General features: G+C 36.2%; 1 protein-coding gene across 2 annotated transcripts in view; it reads right to left on the reverse strand.

The window, feature by feature from the left end:
- Positions 1-27,126, reverse strand: part of LOC111158180 (tetratricopeptide repeat, ankyrin repeat and coiled-coil containing 2) — a 364,770-nt gene that overhangs the window by 132,595 nt on the left and 205,049 nt on the right. For both annotated transcript variants that reach the window (XM_022520087.1, XM_022520086.1), the window contains exons 5-6: positions 14,766-14,914; positions 8,767-8,953 (exon numbers count right to left, since the gene is read on the reverse strand). In XM_022520087.1, the coding sequence (XP_022375795.1) occupies positions 8,767-8,953; positions 14,766-14,914 (336 nt within the window). The remainder of the gene's footprint in view (positions 1-8,766; positions 8,954-14,765; positions 14,915-27,126) is intronic.

Raw genomic sequence — 27,126 nt, forward strand, 5'->3', positions numbered from 1 at the left:
AGGGTCATCAGGGTAACTAAAGCATCAGAGAATGCAGTGATATTTTCATGCATGCCAGAAGTTTCAAAAGCCCAAAGCCCATGCATGCAGTCTTTGTGCCAGATTAGCTGAGCCTAGATGAATTAAGCACTCATATGTGTAAAGTTTCTATGAATGGAATTGGAAAGGAAGACACAGTTCCTCATTGAAAATATACGTATTTGTTTCCCTAATCTATCATTATTTCTAATAATGACCAGGTGGAACAAAGGATAGGAAGAAAATACTGAGTCTCAAGTAACTGAAGAGATTTTTCTGAGATCTCCATTTTCCTTCTCTGATACAGAAAAAAATTGCTACCTCAGTATAAAGAACTATTTATGTGACACGTCTGTTGGTATTATCATAGAGGCCAGAAAAGAGATAGTGTGAGGAAGAAGGAATCACAGGCACATAAAACAGGCTTGTTGTGAATAAAATTAACTCTCTATGCTTTTAAATCAGTTTTATTGAGGTACAATTTACATACTGTAAAATATACCCACTGCAAATGTACAATTCAATGATTTTTAGCAAATTTATAGATCAATGCAATCATCACTATGATTCAGTTCTAGATTGTTTCCATAATCCCTAGAAGTTCCTTTGTGCCTGTTTGCAGTTAATTTCTGTTCTCATCCCAGTACCAGGCAACTACGGATTTGCTTTCTGTCTCTATAAACATGCCTTTTTTGGAATTTCATATAAACAGAATCACACAAGATGGAGTCCTTATGTTTGAGGTCAATTCATTCTGTAGCATTTATTAATAACCTCTTCCCTCTTTATTGCCAAAACAGTACTCCACTGTATGGACAGTCCACATTTTGTACATCCATTCACCAAGTGATGGATATCTGGACTGTTCCCAGTTTTTGGCTATTATGAATAATGCTTCTTTCTGAGACATGTTTTCATTTCTTTTGGACTTATTCCAAAGAGTAGAACTGCTAGGTCATCTGGTAAGTTTATGTTTATTTCATAAAGTAATACATGAGGGCAATACATGAAGGTTCTAGTTTTTCCACATCTTTGCCAATACTTGGTACTTTTTTTTTTTTTTGGTAACAGCCATTCTAGTAGGTGAACAGTAGTGTCCCACTGTGGTTTTAATTGCACTTCTCTAATGACTGATGATAATGAGCATTTTTTTTCTGTGCTTAGTAGTTTGGTAAAATGTCTATCCAATGTCTTTTGTACATTTTAAAATTGGATTGTTTGCAAACAAAAAGCAGAATCAGACCTAGAGATACAGAGAACAAACTGATGGTTGCCAGAGAGAAGGAGTGGGGGATGGAAAAATGGGAGAAGGGGATCCAGGCTTCCAGTTATGGATTTAGTAAGTCATGGGGATGAAAGGCACAGTTTAGGGAATAATAGTCAATGATATTGTGAAAGCACTGTCTGATGACAGATGGTTGGTACACTGTGGTAAACACAGTATAAGGTATGTCATTCAACAATCATGACATTGTCCACCTGAAACTAATGTAACATTGTGTGTCAGCTATACTAAAATTAAAAAAAATATATATATATGTATATATATAATAAAGTTGGTTTGTCTGTCTTCTATAATATTTTAAAACTAACAGGACTAATTTTTTTATCTTGACTCATTACTTTTGTTGATAGAGACTACATTTTTTTTTTTAAGATTTTATTTATTTGACAGACAGAGATCACAAGTAGGTAGAGAGGCAGGCAGAGAGAGAGGGGGAAGCAGGCTCCCCGCTGAGCAGAGAGCCTGATGTGGGGCTCAATCCCAGGACCCTGGGATCATGACCTGAGCCGAAGGCAGAGGCTTTAACCCAATGAGCCACCCAGGCGCCCCTAGAGACTACATTTTTAATGCCATATAATAGTTCTAGGTCATCTATCCTGAGACAGAATTATTTCAGAACTATGCACTGTTCTGTAATAATTAGGACCAGGGATTTTGAAGTCATACAGACCTGAACTTGAATCCCAGCTTTGCCTCTTTTACTGTCTATAATATGACCTGAGACCAATTATTTTTGAATTTCAGTTTTCTAACTCTAAGAAAGATTCTTACACTATTATATAAGACAGAGTTATTTTACAACTAGACTAGGCCATTCCCATGCTTATTTCTGGGGTTGCCCGGGAGTCTATTACTGATTCTTTGCCAAGATAACTAAAGATCTATAATTTGCTCTTTAAAGTTTTAAACTCCTCTTGCAGCCCCCAAAATTAGCAGTTTATTGACAACTTACACTGGAGGACTTAGACAACCTGACTTGGTTATGGGATGAGAGGGGCATAAAAATCTTCGCTATAAACTTCTGGGGAGCTCTTCTGAAACCAAGATTCCTCGTACAAATTTGGTCATTTATATTCTGGAGATAGAGCACATCCTGTTTAACAAAGAACTTGGAGAGCTGTACTTGGAAGTGTCTAGGGTCCTCTGCTTGTTTGCATTCTCCTTGACCTGCTATTCTGTATCTTTATTAAAAGACTTTATAAGCATTCTCTGTCAAGTTTTATGCATCATTTCAATGACATGACCCTGTGAAATCTTTACACCTATTTTCTTATAAGATCATTGTAACAGGGGCGCCTGGGTGGCTCAGTGGGTTAAGCCTCTGCCTTCAGCTCGGGTCATGATCCCGAGGTCCTTGGATCGAGCCCCACATCGGGCTCTCTGCTCAGCAGGGAGCCTGCTTCCTCCTCTCTCTCTGCCTACTTGTGATCTGTCTGTCAAAAAAAAAAAAAAAAAAAAAAGATCATTGTAACAATTAAATAATGGTACTTGACTCAATGTTTGTACTCAATAAATGCTGGTTGTTACTATTAGGTCAATATGCAAGAAAAATGCTTTGTTAGGTCTCCTTGATCATTCTAATAAGCAGTGTCCAGATTTCTTTAACAAACATGCCATATTATAGCTATTGACATTTTACTTAGGGCTAAGTGATTAGAGAGGTGGGAAGAATGATGGAGTCATAGAACAATGAGTGGAAAAACTCAGTAGTAAAAATAAACCTGCACTTTTCTGAAAACAGGTTGGGGAAAACATGAAAAAGCAATTCAAATGATCTAATGCTCAGTTTATGACCCAGAGGGGTAACTTTTTTATTTTAATTTTTTTGAGTTTAGTTCACACACAGTATATTACATTAGTTTCAGGCACATAACACAGTGACTCAACACCTCTATAGGTTATGCTATGGTCACTGCAAGTGGAGCTACCATCTATCACCCTATAATGCTATTACAATATCACTGACTGTATTTCCTATGCTGTGCCTTTTATCCCCACAGCCTACTCACTCTGTAGCTGGAAGACTGTTATCTCCCACTCCCTTTTACCGATGTTGCCCATCCCCATAACCCCTTCCCTCTGGGAGGTATGACTTTCAAGATGTGACAATCTGAATCAAATAAAGAATATACAACATCCCACTGGTCTACAGTCATACAGACCTGAATCTGAATCTTAGCTTTGCCTCTTACTGTCTTTGTGACCTGAGACTAATTATTTTTGAATCTCAGTTTTTTAATTCTAAGGAAGATTATTACATTATTAGATAAGGCAGAGTTATTTTACAACTAGACTGGGCCAACCCTATGCTCATCTCTGGGGTTGCCAGAGTCTAATACTGATTCTTTTTACTTACTAATGTGAAACATTAGGAAAACATAATCACAAAAAATGGGCAAAGTCACAGATACTACATCTTTGTAGATGTTAAGTGATATAAGGCTATAGGATAGAAGACCAAATTTGGCAACAAAATCAGGACTTAAAACATTCCAAGATTTGATTAAAAGAAATAACTCAAGAATTATACCATTCTGGAAAGAACTGTGACCTCAAAATAAACAAGAGGAAAAGCAAAATGGATCCACGCTTAAATTCATTTTGCTGTATAGCCATACCAAAAAGGACCATTATTAAAACTTAACATGAAAAAGGAATAGGATAGAAAAATGGTATCTCATGGAGGTTACAACTGTCAAGATTTTTGCTTGAAGTTATGTGTATATGTATCTCTATATATAGATACATATACAGATAAATATATAGCTGATAGGAGATTATATGTCATTAGTGGTATCATCTACTAGGCACATACATAAGACCATTATACTACTAGAGTTATACCAATAAAATTTAAAAAGAGAGTCACAGATATAAAATTAACATGCAAATATCTGACAACTGTGTTGGTGACATTTCACCACATATTTAAAAAGGGTTATGAATTTGAGGAGGGATGCTATGATTGGAGCAGAGAATGCTTTCTGTGGTAAAAATTAACTCACGTCTGGGCTGAATCGACTACACAGAATCAAGTAAGTCACAGTTATTTAAAATCTTCTAGAACCCTATTTTACATTCAGAATACTTAAAAATTTAGGAAGTCTGTTGTAACTAGGATTCTACAAATTTTGGTCAACTATGCGAGTGATACAGCCAAGCACATGAATGGCTAAAATTCTGATAGCTGTAAGTGGAAAACAGTGCATCACAAAGGATCACACTGAGCTGACCTATCCAGGAATTTAAAATGTATAAATTAAAACATTTAATAACTTTTGTGCGTTTTTGCTAATAGGGCAGGATTTAAATACAGAGCACTAATAAACAACAGACCATCTTGGAAGTTTTGTTTGAAATAATGCAAGCAATACGAAATTTGGAAAAGCAGGTGTTTATATAATCAGAGGGGAAAATACTTAAAGAAAGTATATTTAACAGTTAAGGTAGGTCAGTCATGAGATTTCCAAGGTAATAACAATCTTGACTATTACAACTTATGTCACATTCTGTTTTCTTCCAACTCAAATTGCATTAAAAAAAAAAAAAAAAGAAAGAGAAACAAAACATTTCTTAAGTTAACTGCTCATATATAATTTGATAACTGTTCTACAGTTGAAGTAATTTGATGACCAGATATTATTCTCAGTCTTCTCTCATAATTTTGTAAGCAGATGTTTATTTATACACATTAAAGAATGGAAGTTCATCATTCTTTAAATTACATCTATTACGAACAAAGGCACTTACAGTACAAGGAACTTGGAATTTTGGAAACTTATCAGAAAAATAAAATAGAGAAACAGTGACAGCTGTAAGTCAAAGCAGGATCCCATTTTTCATTTTCAGAACATACGAACATTTACTCTGAACATCCACTGACGTGTTAGGTTTTCCCTTTGACAGGTAACTACTTGTAAACATATTTTGTCTGATCCATCAGCATCACCCCTTCCACTTGGATGAACACATTTCTATATGCAACATAGGGGATATGCAATGATAGACACTAACAATATCAACAAAAGAACCCAAGAAGAAGCATGGCTGGGATTATAAAAGTCATTTTGCTAAAATTAATCATAAAGAGAATGTAAGAGAACAAAACTAGTCAGTGGATAACTCTAATCTCTACTCTTTTCAAAATCGAATAAATCCAATTCCTATCTTGTACCTAACGGTCACTCTAAGCACTATCAAAAAAATAATGCAAAATACCAGGTCAGTCCTTGGGCCCTTCTCCTTCTCCCCTTTTGCTCTCCTTCTGTTTGTAAACATTTCCTTAAACACTGACTGTGCTATCACATACCAGTTACTAAACCAGATGCTGCAGATACTGATGAGTAAGGCAATGTTTCTGCCAATAAGAGAGTAACAGTTGAATGGTGGAAAGCAGGTTCAAAAAGTAATTATTAACCACACATTAAATGCCATGACATCTATATGCTCAGGTGTTACTGGGAACATGGAGTAATAATATATACTGGTTAGGAGATGGAGTGGAAAATTGAAGGGAGGTGGTGGTTGCGGTAAGTGGCAGAATACTTAACAAAGTCTTAAAAAATCCATAGGAGTCATTCATATGTGTGAGAGAGATTATAGGCAGAATGGTCAATATGAGCAACAGCACAGAGAGGAAAAAAACTAGAATGCATCAGGTAACAATAAAGTCTAATGTTGCTAGAACAATATATACAAAGCTAGAAATAGTGGGACAGATGGCTGGAGAAACTGGCCATGGTCAGGTCAGGAGGGCCTGGGCTTTATTTTATAGGTAAAGGGGAGTCAAAGGAGTGTTATGATCAGACTTGATTTTCAGGTAGTTCACCATCTACCTTATAGATAACAGAATCAAAAGAGTAATTGGTTTTCGGTTAATTCACTTTGGTGGTTGTGTGAAAAATAGACTTGGAAGGGACAAGATGAAAAGCAGAAATAACAGTTACATTTGTATTAATCTATGTCTAAGATACTGAGGACTGCCCAGACAATACTAAGAAAGACAAAAATAAAATCTAGGGATAAGAAATTTAGGGTGGAGGGAGGGAAGCTCTCCTCTCAGCTCTTTAGCTCAGGTTCCTGTGTAGGTAGTGAATATTTTGGACAGCTTTATACCAGTAAATTTGAAAAAGATAAAAACCATAACGAAGGAAAACTGATTCAAAAAGAAAGAGAAAACTTAGAATGTCCTATAGTATTAAATACTATATGAATCAGTAGTTAAGGGCTTCTGGGTGGCACAGTCAGTTGAGCTTCCAACTCTTGGTTTCAGCTCAGGACATGATCTCAGGGTTCTGGGATCAAGCTCTGCGCCAGGATCTGTGCTCAGTGGGGAGTCTGCTTGGGATTGTCTCTCTCCCTCTCCCTGGACTTATTCCCCCTCCCCACTTGTTCTTTCTCTCTCTCAAAAATTAAATAAATCTTTTTTAAAAAGTAGTAGTTTTAAAAAACCCTCATGAGTATCAGCTCCAGATTATTTTAATGGCAAGTCCTACTAAATAGTCAAGGAACTGATAATTCCAATCTTCCATAAATTATTCCAGAGGTTAGAAAAAGAGCGTACTCTTCTACAGTTTATTTCTCTATTTTATTTTGTTAAAACATTTAATCACTTAATGACTATATCTTCATAAAGACTTCTCATATAAATAAATCACAAGTTAGAAATTATTATGCTAAATCCTGAGGATGTATAAAAACTGTAAGACATGAATCCTGCCTTTAAGAAGCTTTGTAATAAGTTGTGAAATAAAGAAACCCAAGTCCTCCAACTTTGTTCTTTTTCGAGATTGTTTTGGCTACTCAGGATCCTCTCAGATTCCACTGAATTTTAGGATAGAAACACCACGTGTTTCTATTTGTGCAAAGAACTTTGTTGGGATTATGATAGTAATTTCACTGAATCTGTAGACTGCTCTGAGAAATATTATCACTTTAACAATATTAAGTCTTCTAATCCATGAACACAGAACATATCTTCATTTATTTAACTCTTTTAAAACTCCTTAAGCAGGGGCGCCTGGGTGGCTCAATTGGTTGGGTGACTGCCTTTGGCTCAGGTCATGATCCTGAAGTCCTAGGATCAAGTCCCATATTGGGCTCCAGTTTGGGAGTCTGTTTCTCCCACTGACCTCTCTCCTCTCATGCTCTCTCTCTCTCAAATAAATAAATAAAATCATTAAAAAAATTAAAAAAAAAAAACAAACCAAAAATCTCCTTAAGCAATATTTTGTGTTTCATGTACTGGTCTTTGTTTAGTGTACTGTTTAGTGTAGAATTCTTTTACCTCGGTTAAATTTATTCCTAAGTATTTTGTTCTTTTTGATGTTATAATAATGGAATTGTTTTCATAATTTTCTTTTTGAATTGTTCATGGTTAGCATGTATGAAATGCTACTGGTTCTTATGTGCTCATTTTGTGTCCTGTAACTTTGCTGTTAAAATATTCTTTTCATCGGGGCACCTGGGTGGCTCATTGGGTTGGGCATCTGCCTCCAGTTCAGGTCATGATCTCAGGGTCTTGGGACTGAGCCCCATGTCAGGCTTCCTGTTCAGCAGGAAGTCTGTTTATCTCTTTCCCTCTGCCCCTCGTCCTCATTTGTGCTCACTTGTGCTCTCTCTCTCTCAGATAAATAAAATCTTAAAAAAAAAATTCTTTTCACTTACTTAATACTTATTTTAAATGAATAAATTCACATGTTAATATATATGACTTTAGGTAGTAGATATATATTTAGTTGCATGGCATTAATATCTGCCTCACCAGCTAAATAAATAAATAGTTTGATTTGATAAGTTTTAGAAGGAAGCCAAATGAGGAAGAAATATTTTCTTTATGCCTGGTCTTTTCAGCTTTTGTCATGTGTTGACCAACCTTTCCTCATCCCTTCCCCGAAACTTTTATTTTCTTTGGCCTTCCTCCAATTCTTCTATTTGTCTCACTACTTCTGTCCACGGGCTCATTCTCCTACCTCTAAGTTCCTGCTCAATCTGAACATGGCCTAAGATTCGGTGCTCATTCCTGTTTCCTTCTCTGTGGATTCCCTTTCTTCAGATTCCTCATTTCCCAAAATTTCACTCATTTCCATTTGGCTGACTCCCCTTAATAAGCATACAGTAAGCAATACATATATGAAGAACTGAGAACCTCAGCTCAGTAAGGAATGAACCTTTTCTGAACCACTTCTGTTGGCAGAGAGATGAATTTACAGGGAGCAGTAGACAAAACTTTTTCTATCCACCCCATCTTTTATCAGGTAATATCTTTAAAGGAGTTGTTAAAGAGGAGGGATAGCTTTCATTTTGTTTACCTTTATTTCTCTCTCTAGCATCATTAAAAAGGACATTTTGTATACATATTGCAACAATTCAAACACAGAATTTTTTAAAACCTTAAGTTTGTGTAATTATTTTAAAGAGGGGGGGAAAAACCCACAAAATGATTAATTTAAAAATCAACTCACCAATAATGCCGCTATCTCTGCTTTCAAGGGTAGAGGTTGGACTAGTAACAGCCCCATAGCTGCAGTCTTTGGCAGCTGCATTTGTACTGACTGGCGGGAGGGTGGAGCAGGGGCTACTGGCTGGTGGAGAGGCAGTGCTACTAGTCAAGGTGGAACAGGGACTTATCCGCTGAGTGATTGCTGAGGTCTGAAAAATTGGAATGAAAAACAAAATCAACTGATCGCTGTTAAAGTAAAATGTATCTTATGGCAAAACATACGCTTTGATGAGAGAAAGAACAAAATCTACATACATAGCTTTTACATCAACTAGGTACTGGTTGCTTTCTGCCTTCTAGGGTAAGAGAGTCTGCATCACACAGTTAAGGCGCAACTTGATACATTTAACACAAGCAGAGACTGTGGTCAGTTTTTCTGCCTAAGAAATTTCTAGTGACAAATATCCTTTATCACTGCCATGAATTCACAGAGGGATTTTTAATTAACTACAAGATGTCCTTGCTTTTTCCTATCAACAAAACTATTCTGAAGGCTTAGAATTTAGTCTTGTTAATATTTTTCTTCAGATTGAAAAAAATATCTGCAGCCACGGAGAAATAAAAATAAGGCTCTCAATGCAAATAAACATTTTTTTTAATACATAGGTGGCTACTCTAAGACAGTAAATGAATGCAGAGAATATGCCTTATCCTGAAAGTCTAACTAAAAAATAGATTTAAAAAATGTTCGTTTAAAGCAAAACTAAATAATTTCTCTGTAGAAACTGATTATAGACTGAGATTGCTTTGTATCTTGAATGACTTTTATATCTGAGGTCACCTCAGTTTAAAGGTTTTGATGGGAAGGAATGAATAATCATCAAAAATATTGGTGGCAATATATCTTGGCTTACCTAATTTAACAAAAATCCACTTTTCCTTAGCTCTTTCTACCCAAAGAAATTGCCAAAATAATGAATAAAAGTATGTATTTTTTCAAACACTAAAAAAATTTTATCCTTTTTAAAATGGTAAGTTATCAGTGACAAAATTACTGAAGGAACACTAATGATACTATTTGACATCTTTAAATGTCAAATCTGAAAGAAATCTTTTGACTTCTTTACCTATAGAGTCACTATTCACATTCTCCCCACTAAAACTGAAGATTTACATTTAACAACTTGACTTGAAAATGTGTTAATCACTAAATATGAGAAAATAAGGCTCTTTCACTCATCCTAAAATAAGTTTCAGATACAATCCCTTGTATTTAATCACATGTGTTGAATCCAGGTTTTGACTTTAATTTAAATGCTATAGCTAGGTCATAAAGGATACAGTCAACTTAAAGCACAAGTGACATTCTCAGAACCTTGCAATGAAGCAAATCTTTTCAACCGTATTAATAATATTAGGAACTGATTTTTGTTAGTCATAACATAATCTATGCCATTTCTCTTCTCTCTATGTCATTTTTTCTCCAGAGGATGGAGGAGTTTCAATTTCTTTGTAATCTCCTCTATTTTTATAAAATGATGCTGGCCTACCACAGCAATGAGTTTTAACTAGGCATGCAGGAGAATCACCTATGGAATGTAAAAAAGCAAGCTCCCCAATGAAATTGACAGATGTAGAACCCCACACCCCAGACTTAACTGAATCAGAATCCTCTCTAGTTAGAATCTAACATGGCAATTTTTAACCTCCTCACTCTCCGTTTAAAAAAATATGTGGGTAGATGAAATGAACTATACTAGGATTTTTTTTTTTTACATTAAATATATCTATAGTCATTCCATATTGAAAAAGTTCCATTTTGGTATGAATCTATTACCTCCATAGCAACTCATTTCCATTTTTAGACAAGATTCTCAGTCTGTTCTTTGAGAAAGGAAACCATATTATACGCATAATACAGCCAAAGTGGAGGTTAAGCCCAAACGACACTATTTTTACTACAAGTTGTTCTCTACAAAATAAAACTTGTATCACAGAATGTATGCTTTAAAAGCTTTAACTGTAAAAGCAAAGCTTAAAGATCAAGCCGTTTAGAAAGCAGAAATTTGCTCATGGCTTATGAATTAAAAAGCAGGCCTCCTCTTTATCTAAGAAGGCTAGTTAATGAGTTACAGAAATCTCTTCTAGGCAGAGAAAGACAACATTAACAGTTCTCCATACTTTAAGCTAAATGGACATCTAATTAAACCACTCTACTTTCAAAACCTTTTAGTCGTTTTTCAATTGTGTTCTCTGGAAGGATCCCAAACTCCCAGTCTGATCTCTTAAAGGTTCTACAATTTACACAAGGTAAGAACCTGATGATGGAATTCCTAAGTACATCCTACTACTTCAGAAATTCTGAGTGAAGAAAATATAATGGTTGGTTGAATATCACTTCAGTACTTTGTCTTTTGTAGAAAAACAATCCATGCTGACTTTCCTGTGCTGGATTCTGTCCTTTCTAGTATAATTCTGAGGATGCCATTACCCCCAGGCCCTCCCAAACAAAGCAATTTATCTTTGTTAGCATGCTGATTAGCTTGGAAGAAAGTCACCAAATGAACATGATAACCTTAATAACCTTCCTAAGACTAAAAATTCCAATTCCAATGATCAATTTAGTCACTTCCTTCTGTAGCTCCAAGATAGTTTCATGGTATATTATATTCCAAGACATTAAGAAATGTGAATAAGAAACTGCCCTCAAGAATGAAAGCTTTAACTTCCCCAAATCATAGTTTTTGCCATATATTTATATACTAATTATACTGCATAGTATTTTATACCTTTTATTTATATGGCATTTCACAGCTTACAAAGTAATTTCATATTCATGATTTACCTTGATCCTCACAACAATCCTGTCAGGTGTTATTATTTTATATTACACTGAAACAGTATGGTGCAGCTGTTAAGAACAGAAATTTGTAAAAGCAGACTGTCTGGATATGAATACTATTCTATCACCTTGTGGCACCGTGCTTCCACTTTTTTATCTGAAATCTGGAATATCCAAGGACCCTACTACATTGGGTTGTAAGGAAGCTTAGACAAAATAGTACAAATAAAGCAATTAGTACAATGATTAGCATGTAGCAAGCATTTCATAAATGTCAGCTGTTACTACCTATGAAAAACCTAAAGCTCAGGGAGGTTAAGTGACATGTTCGAATTTACAAAGTCGTAGGTGGTAGAGTTGGAAGCAGGGCACAGATTTTTTACTTCTTTGTTCAGGGACTTTTCTGTTTTCTTTCCTTTGTTAACTGAAGTATAGTTGACACCCAAGGTTACATCAGCTTCAGATGAATAACAGTGATTCTGACAAGTTTATGTTATGCTGTGCTCACCACAAATGTAAATGACTATTCTATTATTAGAAACAACATGATCCTTGGCAAATTATCCTACTGTAACATCATGTTCCTTGTTCATTATTAGAACACAGTCACGTTTTTAACTTGACACAAATATCAAGAAATAAAAAGTAAAAAATAAAAATGGATGTTTTACTTAAACCAGTATCAGAAAGGCCCTCAACATATATCATTCCTATTTTTTATTCATGGGGCATAGCATACCAACACAGTTATAATATAAACTGATTTTAAAAAAGACAATCAATCCCTGCCATTATGAAGCCTACACTCCTGTATGAGATACACACAAGGAAAGAAAAACAAAAATCCACAACTAAATTTGGAGTGTAATAAACTAATGATTAAGAGCTATAAAAAAAAAGAAGCAGGATAAGGGGCCATAACCACAGGCAGGTGCTATTAGAGACAGCAGTTAAGGAAGGCTTCCCTGAAGAGGTAACACTTGAGCAGAGCACCGAATGAAGTGAGCAAGTGAGTTATGGGGGGAGCGCTTTTCAGTATTAAAGGAATGTTCTGTGTCAGAGGAATGACAGGAAGGCCAGTGATGCTGCAGGTCAAAGGGAGAAGGGTTGGAGTGTAGGAGAGGTAGTAGCAAGGGGTCAGATGAGGCAGTGCCTTTCTGATCACGGTGAAGATTTTAGATTCAACTCTAAATGTGATGGGAAAACAGTGGAGGATTGAGAGCACAGAAGCAAAAGGATCGGATTCACGTTTTACAAGGATCACTCTGGTTACCGTGTGAACAGATGACAAAGGAGCAAGAGTGGAAGCAGAGGCCTATTAGGAGACCATTCATTCAGTAAATATTTACTGAGCACCTGCCATTGCTAGACCCTATTCTAGATGCAGAGGATACAGCAGTAAATAGAACAGGTGAAAGTTCCAGGGGCGCCTGGGTGGCTTGGTTGGTTAAGCATCTGCCTTTGGCTAGGGTCATGATCCCAGGGTCCTGGTACCAGCCCTGAGTTGGGCTCCTTGCTTGGCGAGGAACCTGCTTCTCCCTCTCCTCCCCACTCATGCTCCTTTTCTCACTATCTCTGTCTCTCTCTCAAATAGATAAGTAAAATCTTAAAAAAAAAAAAAAAGTTCCAGGCCTTACAGTCCAGTAACCATCACAGTAGCCCAGGCAAGAGGACAATGACCTGGACTCAGGTGTAGCAGTGGAAATAAAGAGAAGGGAGCAGATTCAGCATATATTTTGCAGACAAAGCCTACATGATTTGCCAAAAGAGTGAATGAATAATCTGACAGTGAAAACTCAAGAAGGGCTCTGATGCTTTTGTCCGAAGCATGAAAGTGGTACAAACTACTCAGATTGAAAACACTGCAGAAGGAGCAGGTTCTGGGAAAAAATGTAAGGGTTCAGGTTTTGACATGTTAGGTTTGAGCTGTGTCTTGGACACAACAGGTAGAAAAGGGAGTACAGGTAGCTGGAAATACACTGGAGTTAAGGGGAAAGGCAGGGCCAGAGGCAATTCAGGAGTTAAGAGAGTATTTAAAAAAAAAAAAAAAAAAAGGAATGGAGGAGTTTCAATATGATTAGAATCTTCAGGCATCGGAATTTTATAAAAACTGCCCTGGTGATTATAATGTGCAGCCAGCAAAACCAAGGGAATGAGCATAGAGAAGTCGGAGGAGAGAGCTCTGGAACACCTGAATATTATCCACATGATCTATAAATATAATCCTTAAAGACTATATTATTTTGTGACAAAACTAACATAGGACACAGAATCTTCACAAATATTTGCGAAGAATATACAAGATGAACTGAAATTGTCATCTTCTAGAATAAAGGATTCACTACAGGACATACATTTTAAAAATGAGCACACAAATAAATCTGAGTCTACTTCCTTTGCTACATTTAAACTAAAAAATAGCTAGAAGAAAAAAAATCTATGAAATAAATGTTCACATTGCTGATATTTTTAAATTTTCTGACATGAATATTTAGATTATTAATTTTTCAGATTTTCACTTTTCTAATTATGTATTCAAATTTAAATTTTTTGAGCACCTCTTTAACTGTAAGTTTTATATATTACTAATACATACTATAAGTTTTGTTATATTTTGTTATTATTTCAGTTTAAAATATTTTCTAATTTCTTATGATTTCTTTTTTGACTGAAAGGCTATTTAGAAGTATATTAATAGCCAAATATTTGGGGGATTTTCTAAATTATCTTCTAGCTATTATTAAGGTTATCACTTTATAATTGATTAATTCTACTATGATCACAGTAATTGTAATCCGAAATTTATCAAGACCTGGTCAGCATATTGTCAATTTGATAAATAATCCATATGTACCTGAAAACAATGTATATTCTGTAATTTCCGGGTGCAGTGCTCACATAAATGTCAATTCTGTTTCTTGGCTTATGCATTTAATAATTTCTTCATTCATTCCATAATGAATCAAAACTTTAAAGTGACTTTTTAGACCTAAGAATGAAACTAAAAGGTGTTTCATAAACTAAAGCAATACAGTGATGATAGAAAGTTAAGCTACGTCTTCAGGCCTCAAAAGTCATTTCAACCATTGCGATGCACACATACACACACCCTGAAACATTGTTCCTGATATAACAGGTTCATTTATTCCACATTTCGCAGGTGACAGCAAGCAGTTTACCTGATTTTCATCCTGTACCTCCATGCTGAATTGGTCACCCGGCTGAACTTCCGTGACTTTCTCTCCAAGGAGGAAACCCAGACGAGTCATGAGTGTGTTTGCTGCCTCATCTACAGATGGAGGGGGACCAAGTTCCTGTTCAGCATCACCTACAACAGACATTGAAACACTTGAGTCTTTCAAAATAAAATGGCCTCGTCCCACAGATATTCTTCCTTTTAATTTGGTCATTCCCTTTGTTTTAGTTCTAAATCCAAAATTACCAGGTCCCTGCCTAGAAGCTGATTTTCCCACTTCCACACAATTGATATAGTTTCCTCAGATTATCCTCAGTATATCTAATTGAAACCTGGGTTTAAGAGAATGTTTGTAATTTACTAACTAGAAGAAGTTTCCTATTTCTTTGGCAGTTAGGGATCCAATTCAGTTCTAGTCTTGGGATCTAGCTCCAGCCACAATCCCCACCTTCATTCAAGTTCTTTTACCTTCTTTTTCTTTTCTCTTAAAGTTTGTGCAAATATTTTTTTCAAAAGATTTTGAAATAAGTTTAAACTTTTAAAAAAGTTTCAAGAATAGTAAAAAGAACATTGTTTCCCTTAACCATTTTAAAGTATAGACATGATGTCCCATCATCCCCAGTTAGTGTGTCCTATAAACAAGGACATTCTCTTTACATGATCACAGCACCAGCACAGACGTCAGGAAACTAACATTTGGCGTTATTATGATCTCAACCACAGATCCCATTCAAGTTTTGATCCTTTCTAGCAAAAGGATCCATTTCAGTGTTATTCAGTGCATTTCATTCTCAGTTCTCTTGTAACTCTTTTAATTTGGAACAGTCTTCCAGTCTTCTCAACTTTCGTGACCTTGACACTTCTGAAAATTATAGGACAGTTGTTTTGTACGACGTCCCTCAATTCGAGCTTATCTCCTGTTTGACTCAAGTTACACATTTTGGGCAGAACTATCACAAAAGTGATGCTCTGTTAACTTTGATCGCTTGGTTATAGTAGTGTTTGCTATATTCTGCCATTCTAAAATTATACTTTTCTCTTTGTAATAAGTATTCTGTGGGGGGGTTACTTTGAGTCTACATAAATATATCAACAAGTTTTTAAATTAAAAAAATTTTTGTGATAAAAAATATATACCAAGATTTTCCATTTTAACCATTTTAACAAGTACAAGTCAGTGGCATTAAGTTCATTCATAGTGTTGTATAGCCACTGCCACTGTCCATTTCCAGAACTTTTTCATCTTTCCCCAAAGAAACCCTGTACCCATTAAATAAAAACTTCCCATCCCCCCTCTTCCTAGCCCCAACTAGTCTCTATTCTGCTCTCTATCTCTATAAATTTGCCTTTTCTTGGTACCATGCAAGTGGAACCACATAATATTTGTCCTTTGACATCCTGCCTAACTGACTTTGCATGTTTTCAAGGGTCATTTATGTTGTAGCATGTATCAGAATTTCATTCCTTTTTATGAACAAGTAATATTCCATTGTATGTATATTACCATAGTTTATTCAACTGATATTGGACCTTGGGGTTGTTTTTATCTGTTAGATATTAGAATATATCATATATATATTTCTATATATGTTATATATTAGAATAATGATAGTATAGACACTGGTGTAAAAGTATCAATTGGACTCTCCTCAGTGAACTTTTGCCCACTATTTTTTTAGCATTCACTAATGCTTCTTGATTGAATTCATTACTATCATGCCAAATAGTAATTTTTCTAAACCCATCACTCTTTCTACAGCTTAGTTTCTTTTCCTTACTTATTTATCCGAACTTAATGATTCCTATATATTCACTGACTTAAAATCTGTTACTATCGTTAATTATTGTATTGTTCCCGTTGACCCAGATTTGGCCAGGGTAAGCCGTTTCAGTGTGGCTCTAGCAACCTTTGGACATACTTGTGTCATTTTCTGAGTACTTCTTTTCTTTCTGGTACAATAAGATGTTCCAGGATCATCTTTTACTTTCCCTGCCCTAGCCCTAGAATCAGATGTTTTTCCAAGAAGCCCTGGTTATTTTTAGTGGAGAAAGGCATTTAGAATATCAGGTATGCTTATGGCTGTTAGGATGCCACTGACCTCCAGGTCCACTGGGACAGAGTTAGGCAGAATAATCATGTACATACACACATGTATATATACGTACACATTCACACATCCTTATATTCATTTTCGTTTGTAATTTTGTACACAAACATACACCCCAAAAGTTCCTGGTGATGTTCTAATTTCAATTCAATACCATAAGGTTAATTTAGGTTTTATTTTTCCCCGAAGCTTTTTTTCCATAGTTCTCCAATTGTGAGAAATCTGACTCTCACTATCCTTACTTCATCTGTTCCCCCTTTAAATACAAATGTCACTGCTGCTCACTGCCATCCCGCACACAGGTGCTCTCCTCCCCCAGCTTGGGGTCCTACCCCATGCCACAGGAGGCTGACTAGCATGTCCCTCACAGTCAGAGTCATTTTTTTTTTTTAAAGAGAGAGTGAGAGAGAGCATAACACATGCACAAGAGAGTGGAGGCTAGGGGCAGAGGGAGAGAGAATCTCAAGCAGACTCCCTACTGAGCACACAGCCTTATGCGGGGCTTGATCGATCCCACAAGCCATGAGATCTCATGACCTGAGCCAAAAATCACAAGTCTGATGCTTAACCGAGCCACCCAGGTGCCCCCAGGGTAATTTTTAAAAAATTGATATAAAATTCACATACCATCAACTCTATCCTCTTGAATTGTACAGTTCAGTGGTTTTTAGTATATTCATAAGGTTACGCAACCACCATCACTTTCGAATACCAGAATATTTTAATCACTCCAAAAAGAAACCCCATTAAAGTTCATTTTTGCTCTGAAATTTATATAACCCCCCTCCCAAATTCCCGATTGTTGGTATTCATTTTAATCCTCTATCTCCAGACTGCTACATTCTTTTCATACATTTTGCTCTTTTAGGTTCTTTTTCTATTTAGGCTATTTTTCAGTGGTCACCAACTATAGGAATTATTCTTTTTCAAACCTTTTCACTGAGGGATGCTAAACAAAGTCAGTATGAGGTTTTTCCTTGGACTCACCATCAAGATAAACTTACTTTCAAATCGAGAATTTATCATCATTTCTCAGTCTTTTGGCTAAGATCAAGTGAAAAAAGAGAATTTATAGAAATCACACAAAAAGGAGCCAAGGAATGCAATATGATCTACTCTAAATGTAATGTAGAAATAATTTATTTAAACTACCTGTTTATACTAACTTGACTCATGGTTAACATTTTTTCAGATTTTGTTGTCATTTAGATGCATTTAGTCTAACTTTATAACAATCCACAGAAGCACAGATCCTACAGGACATTACAAAAATATTTTTTAGAGAGAGACATGTCCTTTTAACACAAGCAGCATCAGCTATAATGTCATATGGTTTGATGCCAAAATAGCTTCTTAATTTTTTCTTAATATTCAGTCTTACACATTAAACCATTCCATATGGCAAGAAAATGTGATTAACATTGTTATTATTCAGTTTACATTTATCTTAACTTCTCTACTAAAGTTATAAGCTGGAGGTCAGAGGAAGGGACTATTTGTATATTTTTGCATACTACTGCTGAACTCAAGTGGTGCATCTGTGGAAAATCTATACAGAACTTTAACCGAACTTATGTTAGAATAGAGAAACAGGCTCTATTTTCTCTTCCCTACTTCCAAGAGTCAACAAAAATAGATTCTCTGCCACAGAACAGATATAATAGAATCAATGAGGTTATTTTTATTTACAAATATTTAAGTTTACACAGTTCTTGCTGCCCCCCCCCCAACTCACCTCAAGAATGAAAGCTTTTTATTCCTTCATAAAAAGGTAATGGCTGGGGCGCCTGGGTGGCTCAGTGGGTTGAGCCTCTGCCTTGGGCTCGGGTCATGATCTCAGGGTCCTGGGATCGAGCCCCACATCGGGCTCTCTGCTCGGCAGGGAGTCTGCTTCCCCCCCACCCCGCCTGCCTCTCTGCCTACTTGTGATCTCTCTCTGTCAAATAAATAAATAAAATCTTAAAAAAAAAAAAGGTAACTGCTATATTCAAATGGATGAATTACCCTTTCCCCCTTCTATAGAGTAAACTAGCTAAGCTTTTCCAAATTCTTCTTAGCATAGATTCCTGACCTTTAGACATTTGGGGGCTCCACTTTATTTTCTTCTAGGACTTATTCTGGTAATTATCAAGTATTTTCTATGTACATGTTAATACCAGGTACTATGAGGACTTATATAATGTGGAGGAGGTACAGTTACTGATTTTAAAAAGTTTATACTCTATGTGGAAAATAAGACATTAAATTATATGATTCATTTATTTAACATATAGTGCTTATTGTATACAAGTTACTGAACAATTTACAAATATTAATTCATCTTTATAACAACTTTATGAAATAGGTATTATCACCCTCATTTTACAGATGAGAAAACTTAGGGACAAGCAATAAATGGTAGAGCCAGGTTTAGAACCCAGGCTCCCTGACTCCAGAATCAATGTTCCCAGCTAGTAAGATTTACGGCTCACTCACTGGAAAGTAATATTACAAACAGTGAGAATGTCTAAATGAGAGACCACTTATTAACAGCCATATTGCTTATGTGATATTGTGATATAAGAAATGTATATCTGGTCCTTGTTCCTAGTTGTTGGAACAGAGCTCCTGAACTCTTGGAATTTCGTGAGTGACAGCGGTGGGAGAAACATGTTTTGTTTTTCAGAAGTTCTTTTGAGGTGACTCTTCTTAGTGGACCACTAAACAGCTGTGGGAGCTACCAGAGAATCAGAGAATAATAGTTACCAGAGAATCAACCATGTTATTAGAAGTTTGGAACTTTCACTCCCACTCCCCAACATACAGGGAGGGGAAACGGGGCTGACGATTGAGTCAATCAGCTATGGTCAATGATTAATTAGTCATGCCTACATAATGGGACTTCCATGAAAATATTAAACAATGAGGTTTGGAGAGCTTCGAGGTTGATAAACACATCTACATACTGGGAGGATGGTACACCTAAACTCCACAAAGACTGAAGCTCTTGTGCTCAGGACTTTTCTGGACCTCCTCTTATGTACCTCTTCATCTGACTGTTCATTTGTATCAGTAAAGATATCCCTTATGAGGGACATCTGGGTGGCTCAGTTGGTTAAGCACCTGACTTTTTTTTTAAACTTTTTTAAAAAAAGGTTTTATTTATTTATTTGAGAGAGCAACAGATATAATGAGAGAGCATGAGCAGGGAAGAGAGGGAGAAGCAGGCACCCCGCTGATCAGGGAGCCCAAGGTGGGCCTGATCCCAGGACCCCAGGATCATGACCTGAGCTGAAGGCAGACGCCCAACTGACTGAGCCACCCAGGTGCCCAAGCATCTGACTCTTGATCTCAGCTCGGGTCTTGATCTCAGGGTCATGAATTCAATCCCTGTGTCGGGCATGTAGCTTACTTAAAAAAATAAAATAAAATAAAATAAAATAAATCCCTTATGATAAACTGGTAATATTCAAGTGTTTTCCTGAGTTCTGTGAGCCATTTTGTGATTTTGAGACTATCATACAGAAGAAATTATACCTGAGATTGGCTTTTTAAAAATTCAGCATAATGCTTTTAAGATCCATTCAAATTGTTGCCTGTTTCAACAGTTTGTTCCTTTTTTATTTCTGAGTAGCAGTAATACATTGCATAGATGTACCCACATTTTGCTTAACCATTTAACTACTGAAGGACATTTGGGTTGTTTCCAATTTCCGTATATTCTGAATAAAGCTACTACAAACATTCATGTACAAGGTTTTGAGTGGACATAAGCTCTAGTAGACAGAGACCAGGAATTCTGCTAAACATAAACATTTTACAAGAGAGCTCCCCATAATGAAGGATTCTCTAGCCTCAACAGTTAACAGTACTGAGGCTGAAAAACTCTGAAACACCCTCCCCTTCAAAATTTGTCAGACTGGATGTACTCTCAACACAGAGTGTCCAATCGGTTATTTCTTTTCTTCTTTCTTTCTTTCTTTTCTTTTTTTTTTTTAAATTTGAAAGAGAGAGAGCACACAGAGAGAAAGAGAGAGAGAGCATGAGCAGGGGGAGGGACAGACTCAGGGGTAGAAGGAGACTCCCTGCTGAGCAGGGAGCCCTATAGATGCATGGCTGGATCCCAGGACCCTGGGATCATGACTTGAGCCGAAGGTAGACACTCAACTGACTGAGCCACCCAGGTGCCCCCAATCTGTTATTTCTGAGAATTCCTAGAATTACTTTAATTTCTGGCTTACAATGAAGTTTTAGTCTTTAGATTGTTTCTTTCCTGAGTGTGGGGTTTGTTTTCCGTACTACTAGGTTCTAATAATCTTTTCAGTCTTCAACACACTTTGGTCTTACATAGGACTTATTGGGGATGAACTGTGTATGTCAAGGGTGGAGAAACATAACAAGGCACAGAACAACTTAAATAAAAATATAATACATCTCAGATGATAACACAGATGATCCTTTATTAATTAAAACAATAGCTAGCACATATGAAGATTAACTATATGCCATGTATTGTTTCTAAGTATTGTATTATACATACTAACCCATTTAATTATCCTAACTGCCTTACAAGGGTAGGTACTCTTATCCTTATTTTACAGATAAGGGAAGTAGGCACAGAAAGAGTAAGTAACTTACCCAAATTCATATGGATAATGAGTGGTTGTCCAGGCAATTTGGATCTAGAACTCAAGCTCTTAACCCCAGGTTATACTGTAATCCTTGATTCCAGTCTCTTACCATGTCGCTGGCATCACCCCCTACCATCTCTCTACTCAGGGTACCTGCTATCATAACTCTCAAAATTCCTCTTAAACCCTCCTACCAAATATTTGCTGTCAAAATTCCTCATGGGACGCCTAGGTGGCTCAGTTGGGTAAGTGTCTGACTTCAGCCCTGGTGGTGATCTTGGGGTCTTGGAATCAAGTCACACGGTGGGCTCCGTGCTCAGTGGGGAGTCTACTTCTCCCTCTCCCTTATTCCTCTGCCCCTCCCCATTGCCCCTGTCCATGCTCACTCTCTCTGTCTCAGATAGGTAAATAAAATCTTTAAAAAAAATCCTCTTCTTCATACCAAACGTTTTACCCACCTTTTTGACTTGTCCATGACCATCTAGGCATTTTTATAACCAAACACACCCAATTAAAGTATGTCTGTAAACAAAGATAGTACTTTCCTTGAGTGGAATTCTACTCTGACTTCTTTAATAATGATGAATTTGGAATATGATAAACAAAACAAGTGATCACTGTAAGACTCTTTTACATGAAACAAATCATATAACTTTCATACATTCTCTGCTGATCAAAACTATTTAAATTTACAGCCGTATTTTATTTTAGCTGTTTAGGACGAGTGTATTCATGCATTAGGCTTTGCTCCCAGAACACTGAATAAAGAATATAGCATCATAAGAGATAAAGGATTCTAAAATTTACACGGAAATGGAAAGGTCCAGGAATAGTAAAGAAAACTTGAAGAAGAATGACTTCCATTACTTAATATCAAGATTTAACGTAACGCTAAAGCACTTAAGATAGAATGTGACTGACACAAGCATAGATAAAAAGACCAGTGGAAGAGAATAAAGAATCGAGAAGCGTATCTATACATGTATAATTTACCTCATTTAGGACAAGGGTAAGCCACTGCCATATTTTAGTAACAGGATGGTATTTTCAGTAATCGATGATGGATCAATAGGACATGAATAAAAATAAAACTTGTTCCTACATCACACCATATACAAAGCTCAATTCCATAAGGAATACAGACCCAAATATGAAAGGTAAAACAATACATTTTCTGGAAGATAAACTAACAGAATATCTGCATGACCTAGGACTGGGCAAAGACACTTTAAACAGGACAAAAAGGGCACTTAACCACAAAAGAAGATTGGTTCTTAGTGAAGTTTATTGATAAGAAAAACTTCTGTTCACCAAAGACACCATTAAGATGGTAAGAAGGCAAGCCATATGGTAGGAAAAGATATCTCTAATTCAAATATCCAACAAATCCAACAAAGGGCTTATTCTAGAATATACAGAGAATCCATACAAATCAATAAGAAAAATAAAGACAATCTTATCAAAAGATGAACCAAAAAATTTATACAAGAATTTACAAAAGAATACGCCCAAATGACCAATAGGCATATGAAAAGCTGTTCAACATTATCGGGAGATACTATGGACTACAAGAAACAAATTGAGGGTTTCAGAAGGGAGGCTGGTTGGGGGATGGGTTAGCCCAGTGATGGGTATTAAGGAAGGAATGTACTGCATGGAGCACTGGGTGTTATATGCAAACAATGAATCATGGAACACTACATAAAAAACTAATGATGTATCATGACTAACACAACATAATAAAATAAAATAAAGTAAAATAAAATAAAATGAAAAGAAAAGAATCCTGCTAAAAACAAAAACAACACCGCCCGTCCAAAAAACCCAAAACATTACTGGGAGATGAAATAAAAATCACAGTGAGATACCACTGCACATGTATAGTGCAGAATAGCACAAAACGAATAAACAAACAACCCTGACAATACAGTGTAAAAAAATACTTAAATACTGCTGTGCTGGTGGGATTGCAAATTGGTAGCATTAGATTTGGGAAAAATTTTAAGTCGAACGTACTGAAAACCGTAGCATGTCCACTGCTGGGTATCTACCAAAAGGAAAAGCATACATAGGTGCATCAAAATATATGTAACAAATATTCACTGAGTTGTTCATAATAGCCAAAATTGGCAATGTCCATTAACAGTATAGACACAATGAAATATGACAGCAATAAGAGAGAATCTAACAAATATCCTATTGAACAACAGAAGAGAGATTCAAAAGAATACATACTAAGTGATTTCATTTGTATAAAGTGTGAAAATGGGGAAAGGAAATAACAGAATGGCAGTCATATAGTGGTTATACTCACAGAGTAGATAATGATGTGGGGGAAGCATGAGGAAAACTTCTATTCTAAAGTGCTTGGTAATATTCTATATCTTGACCTAGGTAGTGGTTAGGTGGGGGTGTTTGCTTCAGAGAATTTCATCAAGACTACATAATTATGATTGGTATGCCCTTCTGTATTTATAGTTTAATTTTTAAAAATATTTTATTTATTTGACAGAAAAAGAGATCACAAGTAGGCAGAGGCAGGCAGAGAGAGAGGAGGAAGCAGGCTCCCCAGTGAGCAGGGAGCCCGATGCAGGGCTCGATCCCAGGACCCTGAGATCATAACCTGAGCCAAAGGCAGAGGCTTAACCCACTGAGCCACACAGGCACCCCTATAGTTCAATTTTTAAAACTTAACAGAAAATGTACTAAGGACACTGGGTTTAAGAATGAAACAATTATTGATATCTGTTTTTTCCTCCAAGAAAGAAGTAAGAATTATGAAAAAAGAAATAATGCTGTATGTATTTCAAAATTTAGTATAAAATTGAAAAGTACTTGGCCACTCTTCTTGTACCAGTTAACAACTTAAAGTACAGCAATGATGTACAGAGAGAGAAAAGCCAATGAATACAAGAAATGTTTTATAAATAAAAGAAGGGCTGGAGACCACAGAGAAAACAATTAAACTTGTCTTGGAAGGGTGGGAGCAGGAAAAGGAGGGAAAAGGGCTCTTAAACGAGGCTATATTCAGAAGTCTTATAATGGATGAGGCTGGTTTTGTAACAGTAGAGCTAGGGAACTCTGAGGGAGCTGAGGGAACGATCTTCAGATTCACATTCTATATGACTTGCCAGTTCAACACAAACATAGAGCTCTAATTTCAAGATGGATTAAATGCAGCATATTTAATGTTGTTCTACAAGAGTGTTTTAAATTTATTTCTAGAATAATAATATTGATAGTAGACTAGTAGTAATAACAATGATAACTAATACTTACTGGGCTATTAGTGTCTAGTACTTTCCTAAGTGCTTTACATGTATTAAATCACTTAATCTTCACAAGGATCCCTACCCTACAGACAGTAAAAGGGAGGTACATGGGGACAGTTCTTACAGAGTTAGATCAGTGATAGAGTTAATGCTGAAGTCCAGGTTGTCAGGCTCCTGAGCCCATGTTCTCAACCACCTCATTATTTTGCCAGGAAATAGGTGATTGCTGTATATGAACTGTTTATATGGTTACTTTGTTTACTTTTATCTTTTTAAAAAGATTTTATCTATTTATTTGACAGCGAGAGTGTGTGAGTGTACGAGCAGGAACAAGCAGTAGAGGGAGAAGCAGACTCCCCACTGAGCAGGAAGCCCGATGCAGGGCTCCATTGGAGGACCCTAGGATCAAGACCTGAGCCAAAGGCAGACGCTGAACCAACTGAGCCACCCAGGAGCCCCTATGTTTATCTTCAACAGTATCCTGATGACAGACAATATAGGAAAGCATTCATTAACTCAATAAATATTTACTGAGTACTTTCTGTGTGTCCCCAGCACTGTGTCAGGTGTTACCTAAACATTTATGAACAACGGGAATAGCCTCTATTCTTAAGGAGGTTACAGTCTCTTGGGGGGAAAAAAGAAAATCAATCAGTCCGTTAATTAAATCATAGTAAATTCAACTACGTGAGAAATACAATGCAAGCAAGAAAGAGGATGCTGTAAAAAAGCAAGCGTTGAACATTTTTGGTCCTTGTTTTCCTTGATGATACCAATTCTCCTTTCAGAGATGGTTTACACTTTATATTTGCAAAGAAAAGTGTCTTCTATTTGGCTACCTCTGTAGCCCAACCACAGAGGGATTAGACAATGACTAAAACTGTGTAAAGAAACAACTGTGTATGGGGTGACCGGGTGATGGGTACTGAGAAGGGCACGTGATGTGATGAGCACTGGGTATTATATACAAATAGTAAGTCACAGCACACTACAACAAAAACTTATGATGTACTATATGCTGGCTAACTGAACATGAAGGGAAAAAAAAAGAAAAAAGAAATGAATGTCTAATAGCTAATGCATCCAAACCCCTAATCTACATCCGCAACATGGCAGGCTACACAGAGTCTCAGTGTATAGACTCTCTTAATTCTCCACATTCTCTTAGCATTTTCACATTGGGCTGTTTACATTTTTCCTTTATGATCTGCTAATTATAAACCACTTGTTCTCATCTATTGCAAAACTCAGAAATTTGTACCACATTTAATCAAATAAAGAAACCCATTCATTCTCTCTCACAGAGTTATAAAACCTATGATTAGCTTGGCCCAAAACAAACCTGGTAACATTTTCATTTCTCAGTTCTTAAATGATTACCTAAACTTTTTCATTTTCTAAAGAATATTGGGAAATGGGTGGCTGTTAAAACCAGGGCTGTTATTTGTCACAGTAAGTGCTGAAGCCGGCACACGGGCTCTGCCACATTCTCCCCAAACTGGGCTCCAGCTTGTTATATGGCTCCGGTTCTTCAAGCTTATGAACCCCTTTGTAGCAAATGAGACAGTGAAAAGATATATTCTTAGTAGAGAGAAATCGTTGTCATTTACATACATTTATAACATATTAAATTGTTTCATTTTGCCTTCGTCTGACTTTTTGGGTTCATTTCATTCATTCAACACACACTGAATGAAAGTCTACTATGTACCAGGCACTACAGGAAGCACCGTGAATACAACTGTAAGCATAAGGGAGAAAATCTATTAAATTCTCCAGATGGGTGTTTTTGATAATTTTAGTGTTTATTTTTTCTTGATTGGGCACTTGAGAAGAAATGATTGAGGAATAGTTATTTTAAAGCTTTCACTGGAAAAAGGCCATGATGATTCACCTACAGCTTAACTCTTTCTTTTCTCTAGGGCAAATAGCAGACCTTCTCTGTCATTATAAAAAATGTTACTTGGTTATGGACCAGCTAAGGTATTTGTTGTAGTAGAGAACTCATTTTAATGAAGAAAATCAGCATCATTGTTTCGTTAAGATGCCAGAAAACAGCATCCATATTTTATGCCCCTGAATGAAATGGAAGTTTTACTTGTACATATATGAATTCTAACCAATGTTCTTTAAGACTTATAAATAGAAAAATTACTTATATAAAACAAATAACACCTTTAGATTTTAAGGGTAGCCTTCTGTTCTAGAGTAGCCAAAGATGATTTACATGGATTAATAGAAGGGTAAGTCTTCAATATAAACACTAGTCATTTTGTGGTAAATACAAAAATGTATTATGTGGCTTTTGAAATTCGATGTTTTAATAAAACATTGACCAGCAGATAAGAACATTC

This window comes from Enhydra lutris, unplaced genomic scaffold, assembly GCF_002288905.1.
Source record: "Enhydra lutris kenyoni isolate GAN:26980312 unplaced genomic scaffold, ASM228890v2 scaffoldscaffold57, whole genome shotgun sequence".
Taxonomy (NCBI): domain Eukaryota; kingdom Metazoa; phylum Chordata; class Mammalia; order Carnivora; family Mustelidae; genus Enhydra; species Enhydra lutris.